At 41.7% G+C, this 7,253-nt stretch overlaps 1 protein-coding gene across 1 annotated transcript in view; it reads left to right on the top strand.

The window, feature by feature from the left end:
- The window catches only part of METTL14 (methyltransferase like 14), a 16,991-nt gene that overhangs the window by 261 nt on the left and 9,477 nt on the right, over positions 1-7,253 (top strand). Inside the window, exons 2-5 of the mRNA XM_017733031.1 lie at positions 15-205; positions 936-1,023; positions 5,111-5,191; positions 5,562-5,649. Coding sequence (XP_017588520.1) covers positions 15-205; positions 936-1,023; positions 5,111-5,191; positions 5,562-5,649 — 448 coding nt within the window. The remainder of the gene's footprint in view (positions 1-14; positions 206-935; positions 1,024-5,110; positions 5,192-5,561; positions 5,650-7,253) is intronic.

Genomic DNA, 7,253 nt, shown 5'->3' with positions numbered 1-7,253 from the left:
ACGGCCGGGAGCAGCCGCAGGGACCGGGGCGCTGCGGGGGCGAGGGCCTGGGGCGGGCCGTGTGCGGGGCGGGACCGCGGGGACCGCGGCGTGACTTCGTGTTTCCCGCTTTGCAGCTGGGGGCCGAGAACGCGGACAGCATCGGCGCCGTGCTCAACAGCAAAGATGAGCAGCGGGAGATCGCGGAAACCAGGGAGACCTGCAGGTCGGTATCGGTGGGCGGTGGCTGTGCGAAACTGGGGGCTCGATAGCAGTACAGGCCCGGGAAATGCGATGTGATTGCACTCGGTGAAAGAAAATGCAATAATTAGTCAAATCAACGCCTTGACTAAGGGGAGTAGGGTCTAGTTATACCTTTCTAACTGCAGCTTCGAAATATAGGCTGACTTTTGTTTCTGGCGTTAAAAACGTACTGTGTGGGAAAACCGAGATCTGAATTTAGAATGGGCCATCTGTGTTGCCCCAGAGCCTTCATGCTTTTGCTAAGCGCAGTTCAGGGAAGTTTAGTTTGAAAGTTCTCATGGAACTGCGGATGTGTCTACGACAGAGCAGCTACTGCTTATCGGTTCTCACATGTGTGTGAACAGGCTTAATTTTGTAGACAAACTGCTTTGGGGTAAAACAAGCTGTACCTTTTAGAACAGAAAAAAATGAGAAATGGAAGGGAAAGCTTAATTCTGTAGATGTACCACTTCGGTTAAAATAAACTGTATTTTTGAGAGCAGAAAAATGAGAAAGAAAAGGGAATGACTCTTTTGAAGAGTTCTGTCCTTAATAAGTTGTGCTGAACTCAAATACACTGACAGAGTATCATGTATGATGTTTTGAAATAGTTTCAGACTTGTAACATGCAGTCAAGGCAGATTATCAAAGATTCCTGAACAATTTTGTTTGGAGACAGAAACTTTTATATGAGGACTTTTGGCTCTTCATAGGGCTGCTTATGATACTTCTGCACCAAATGCAAAACGTAAATATCCAGATGAGGGAGAAGCTGATGAAGAAGAGATTGAAGAATATAAGGTAAGAAAAAGAGGAAAAAGTTACTTTTCTCTGGTGTTGTGTCCTTGAGATACTTAGAAAATACGTGTGTATATAAAAATAAATGTGATGTGTATAGATCCTTTAATATATGTGTTCCACAGTGTCATCTCCTCTGATGCCTTCCACTGCAGAAATGTGAGGGGAGGACACAGATGCTACGTGGTTCACCTCAGGTGTGACATAGGTGCATTGAGCTGTACACACACTGAACCCCGATGTGTGGAGGTTTAATTAGTGCTGCTCCTAGGAGGAGGCAGGCTTAGGTGTTAGTACCCACAGGGAATAGCACCGAGCCATGGCCAGCTGTGGGAAGAAGTGGTAAAATGTGTGTGGCCTTGGACACACACAAAAAGAATCTTGACCAGAATTTTGTTGTGTCGAAAGGGAGGCTTGCAGTTAACAGGAGGCACGGGCCATGGGATGAGACAAGGGAGGCTGAGGGTGGCTTCTGACCTGTCTGTGAAGTGCCAAGGAATGCAGTGGAAGAAACAAAGGATTCTGAAGGAATTGAAGTAAGAGGCATGGTTTGGGGTGTTCTTCAAGTGTCCAAAATGCCCAGGAAGAGCTAGGTTAAAAAAAACAAACCAAAATGCCTCCAAGGTCATTGAAGAGTGAGTGCTTGTCAAACTCCATGCCCTTCATTTTTAAAATGCTCATCCCAAAGCTATTTGACAGCTTTCTTCTAAAGGCATGATTATGATACAGCTGTCTTTTAAGATTTGCTTTGGGATCTGTTTGCAGGGTATGTCCTCCTCCCTTTTTTCCATCTTCTAGTAACCTTGCTTCTGTGGTTAAATAGAATCAATGTCAGTGTATTTATGAAATAGTGCAGTGTCTGCTGTTCTCTTGAATGCCTAAAACCAGTAATTTTTGAAATACGAAGTCTTCATTGTGTTACATTTGTGTTCAGGTTTGTAATCTTTCTGTAATAATGTCTGTCTTTTACCTTAGTAAACCAAAAAGTTAGTGTATGACAAGATGGTTCTTGATGACTGATTTTGAAAGTCTCTCTGTAAAGGACCAGACATTATTTTTAACATGATAAGTATTAGTCTGTACATCCTGTTTAGTAAAGAAATTAAGTCACCATCAGGTAGAAGGTTGTTATCAATTTATTTTACTTCTTTGCCAAGTACATGGTTAAAGAACTAAATTTTAATTACCTGTAAAGTATATACAGATAAGTCACTTGGGTTGGCAAAGCACATGAGTCTTATCATTAAGATTTTCCTAATCAGCGTGGAGAAGACTTACCCTGAGGTGGGCTGTAACCACTTGCAAGTGGCCAGACTTTTTCTGTATTGTTGAAATGGAAGAATATTTTAATGACAGTAGCTCAGATAAAGTTTAGTTGAGCACACGAACAGACATAAGAAACTTGAAACCCCAGAGTAGAACATCTATAGTGGAGTCATCAGCTGTTTCCTGCAGGCATTGCTAATTCCCTATTGGCAAGCAGATAAGAAAATTCCATCTGCATTTATGTAACTTTTTCCTGAGCACTCTGAACCTGCTTAAATTTAGTCTTGTAATATGAACTCATACAAAAATCTGGATCCTTAAGGTGTCAAGCCCTATTGTTTTGTGTTTAATGCAACTTAGACAAAAGCAATAATAGACTTAACTAATAGTATTGTGGGCAAATCTTGCAAGTTTGCCCGTTTTGTTCAGAAAATCAGAGGTATTTCTGATGTGAAGTGACTTGTCTCTATATCCCTGACTTGCAGAGTTGGGTTCTATGTGATGGGATCAGGTAAGTCTTCTGCAGTGATTGAAAATTTTTTTGCCCTGGCTTCAGATTTGGTGGAAATGAATGTGCCCTGGAACCTGTATGAGGGCAGTTTTTGAGGTAAAAGATGAAGTATTTTACTTTTCTCAGGCATGTAGGAACATCTGATAAAAAAAAAAAAAGAAAAAAACCAATGTGTTTTAATTTTTGTGGGGTTTTGTTTGTTTGTTTCTTTTGTGGGTCTGTTTTTGGTTTTTCTGTAGAATAAGTGTAAATTTATAGTGGTGGTTCTTCATAAGGCTCAGGCTGATGTGAGAACAAAGGGCGGGAAGCAGCGCTGCTTGTTAAGCTCCCACTGGCAGCTTGACTCCAGTCTTGGAGCCTGGCTCTGCCTTGCCAGCCTTGGGGGATGGGCAATAGGGAAGAGATGAAACTATTGGAAAAGTGAATAATGTATATGTTAAAGTCAGAAAGTTGAGTTGTGGTTCTGGAGAACTCCTTAAATAATCTTGTTCTTGTGGAACTGTAACAGTTGTCCCGGGGTTAATTGAGCTCCCTAGTCTGTATTTGGAAGTGACAGATAATGGGATTAGAGTGTCTGCTGCTACTGCCAGGCTTTTCACCACCCTCTGGGAGCTTTGCGTGATGTTCCACCCTTTGCCTTCCCCAGGTGATTTGACTCCATTGTTTGAACCTGTATGAGTGTCTGGTTTGTGGAGTTTTCACTTTGTGTGGAGTACAAAGCCACTTGTGGTTCTTTTTTGCTGTCTGCCAGCCTAATTTGAGACAGCCCTGTTCTACTTTGTTTCTGCAAGCAGAGGCCTGTAAGCTTGGGATGCTTCCATGCCATTGTTGTGGAGGCTGAAAAAAGCTTACTTGGTTGAATCATGAATTACATGTATCTCCAGTCATTTGAAATAAAATATGTTTGAATATTGTGGGTAGTTTCTGTTTCCCTAACTCAGCAACTTAATACCAGATGCTTTGGAAAACACAGATAATTAATGTACAAGAACCTAGTATCTTGTGTAACCGCTGCTGTCATTCTGTCTCTGCTGTGGCTGTGTCCTTTCCCTTTGAAAGGTGGTGGTGTGGGCTTTTGTTTGTGGTCACAAGACTTTTTAAATCACTTATGAAGGTATAAAGAGAACTGGGATGACTCGGGTATCTAACTGGTGCTTATCATCAGAAGGGCAAGATTTAGAGAAAGATGGAAGAGGGAAACAGGTGTAACTTATGATGGCATAAGCAGTTTTTAGTAAAACTCAAGCTTTCAGCTTTTTTTTGGCCTCAATAACACTTGCTGCTGCTTGTCTGTACATTTCTTTTCCTTGCAAACACTTGCTGTTTCTGATAGTAATCTTGTTTTGATCTGGTTAAACAGACAAGCAAAATGACTGCTGTGTATCTAAGTTCATCACCTGAATAGAGAAGGGGAAGCTGTGACCTGTTTATCACATCAGGCATTTCAGAAGCTGGTTCAAAGCTCCACTTTGGAAATAACAGAAGTTTACTTAAAGGTTTCTACAGTTAGAGGGAGCAAAATTGGGAGAGACGACGCTTAATTTTTTATTCTGCACTCAGCTTATGTAGCATAGGGTAAATACAGCTGTAATACTATGGTAAATTATATCATTTAGTAGTTCTTTATTTTATAAATCTGTATACTGGGTTGATCCAGGATCAGTGGGAAGGCAGAAAGTCGAGTTTCTATTCTCTCTGAGTTTTGTGTTGGATGCTCAGAGTACATCGGTGTAACAGATCTCTGAATCCCAGAAATCTCTTGAATGAGCAGTTGGTGGCTCTCTAGATATATTTTATGTAAATTTTGGGGCTATAGAATAGGAATGTTAAAGTTACATTTAAGGACAATCCAAGTGAAATACTGACATGTACCATGAGCCTGTTTCTGCCAAGCGTGGACTTTGCTAAGGCTGGAAGATAAGAGATGATTGTGTGGATATAAATGCTCAGAAGTTCTGCTGCAGAAGAACCTCAACGAAATATATACTTTGTCTCTGTCTAAGGAGTGAAAGTTTTGTGGGACAAAAATGAAAAGTTCTACACCTTGTAAGGCACTGTCAGAGGCTGGAAATGAAGGGGTTCTTATTTTATTCTTCTTTCAGAGGCCTTTCCCAGTAACACTCTCCTCTGGTGAGCTGGTGAGAGAAGTGCAGACTTTTTGGGGAATAGATAATTTTTTTTCGCCCTCCAGCACTGGAGCTGGATCTGCTGTTTGTAGACAGCCCAGTTCTCGTTATGATTCTGCTTCTTAAGGAAAGGACAGAAACAGCACGATCTTGTATGCACATTTGTAATCCCTGCTTTATTTCCAAGGATGAGGTAGAGCTGCAGCAAGATGAAGAGAACCTGCCCTATGAAGAAGAGATTTACAAAGATTCCAGTACCTTTCTTAAGGTGAGCTGCTTTTGCAATTGGAAGTGTCATCAAAGCTGGCCTAGGTGTGTTAAACTGTTTCTGCAGCCGATGGGGGCTGAAATACAGCTTTAAAGGCTGAAGTAGTAGCCTGGAACTCACAAGTACAGAAGTTTCCTGTGAAAGATCTGTCTGTAACTGGTGTTTGCATTGTTCTGAGGCAGCTCACAATGAGCTGCAGGAGTGGTGGGCCTGATTTGGAACTAAAAGGACGGTCTAACCAGTGGAACTTAAAAGGCATGTTGAAAAGATAATCTGCTCCTTGCTGATTTATCAGGCTAACACATACAGGGTGTCTGTGTATGTCCAGTTACCTCCTGTTGCTCTCACTGAACTTCTTCCTGTTCTCCAGGGCACTCAGAGCTTAAATCCACACAACGATTACTGCCAGCACTTTGTGGATACAGGACACAGACCTCAGAACTTCATCAGAGACGTTGGTATGTCACAGCCAGTAACTGTTTGAGGATAACTCATTTTATTCAATAGCACTTCTTTTTCTTCCCTTTTTTAATTCCTTACAGTTTTTGGGAAGTGCAGGTACACAAACACTTCCTAGTTTTTTGTCTCAGTGTGCATACATATTGGTTTAGACATCTTTATTTTCAATTACTTAGGAGGTCCTTGTTGCTAAGGCTGCTCTTACCCTTGGTTTTACTGGAAAATACTTCACCAGGAGGATCTTTTTCCCAAACTAAGCTCTTTTGAGTCCAGAAAGTAGATGAGTTTAATAAGCAGATCTTGAAACCTTTGGAAGTTTACAGTTCACCTGTGTACTGGGCTGTATTGCCTCTTAAGCATGTAAAGCATGGAAAATACTGACATTTAAGGCAGGAAGCAGTATGGATAATGTTGCCCAGCTAAATGAGGTAACTGCTGACAGCTCGTTAGAATGCCCAAGTTTAGAGGAGGATGTTTTTCGAGTTTACGTGTATCCAGACATATCTTAACTTGCTACTGAAATGATGCTACATTGGGCCTGAATTTAAAATTGCTAAAACTAAGGCACAGTTTGGTCCTGTTTCCCAGAATAGGTGCCTAGCATTTGGTTTTTAAAAGAAGCAAGACATCTCCCTCTGCAGTTTTATGCAGCAGTTCTCTGTATTTTATCAAGTGTAAGATTGCCAGGGCAAGTGGGTTGTGTTTGTAGACGGCAGCCCAAAGAGGTTTGGTTTGCCTCCAGAGGCTTTTAGTTTATTCTTCTCTATATTTTGTGAATGCTTCTGTGAAACACATCTGGATGGTTTTTAAGAAAAATGGGCTGTTCTGACTCAGTTGTATCTTTATCTCAAAAGCACTTGGGCTTCCCATTTATGTAGTTGGGATAAAGTTCTACACTGTTCTTGGAAATGAGTACGGAGAGTAGCAGCCCATGTTGTGTGCCATGACTTCTCTGCTGTGTAATGAGTGGGGGAGGGACAGGACAAATGCTCATGCAGGTGTTGGTGGGGAGATGAACACAGCAGCAGCAGCAGCTGGGCGTGAACCTTTAACAGGGCTGAGCTGTGTGTAGAGCTGCACTTTGGTGAGCACACATTCTCCACACCATGGTCAAAACTCTGCTGAGGTGCTACGTGTCATTGGACACGGCCCAAAGTAAAACAAGTAGTTCCACAACACCCAACTATATCTTTCTGATGTTACTGTTTGAAAAGAGGGAGAGTCCCTGTGGCTCTGGGTTTGGTTAGTTTGGGCTTTTTTGGATGGAAAATTCTTTTACATCTATTGCTTAGCTGCTGATAACTGGCTTCTGTCTCTGTTGCCCAGGGGTATTGGATTCACAGTGGCTGGAAGCAGCACAGTGGTGGAAATCAGGAGAACACAGTAGTAGTTTTAAGCTGTTACATATTTAAGGAAAAGGATGAAAATGGCTTTTGGGTGTTTTATGCATGAGTAGTAGAGGTTAGGTACTGAGAACTTTGCTTTTATCATTGCAATCCTAGGATTGGGACTTAAGTTTGATTTAAAATAAGGAGAGAGATGAAGGGTTTGTGGGTTTGGGTGAGGTTTTTTCTCCAATTGATTAACACCATTTCAAGTTGTA

Source organism: Corvus brachyrhynchos, unplaced genomic scaffold (assembly GCF_000691975.1).
Source record: "Corvus brachyrhynchos isolate BGI_N302 unplaced genomic scaffold, ASM69197v1 scaffold20, whole genome shotgun sequence".
Taxonomy (NCBI): Eukaryota; Metazoa; Chordata; class Aves; order Passeriformes; family Corvidae; genus Corvus; species Corvus brachyrhynchos.
This window is presented reverse-complemented; position numbering and strand designations above follow the sequence as displayed.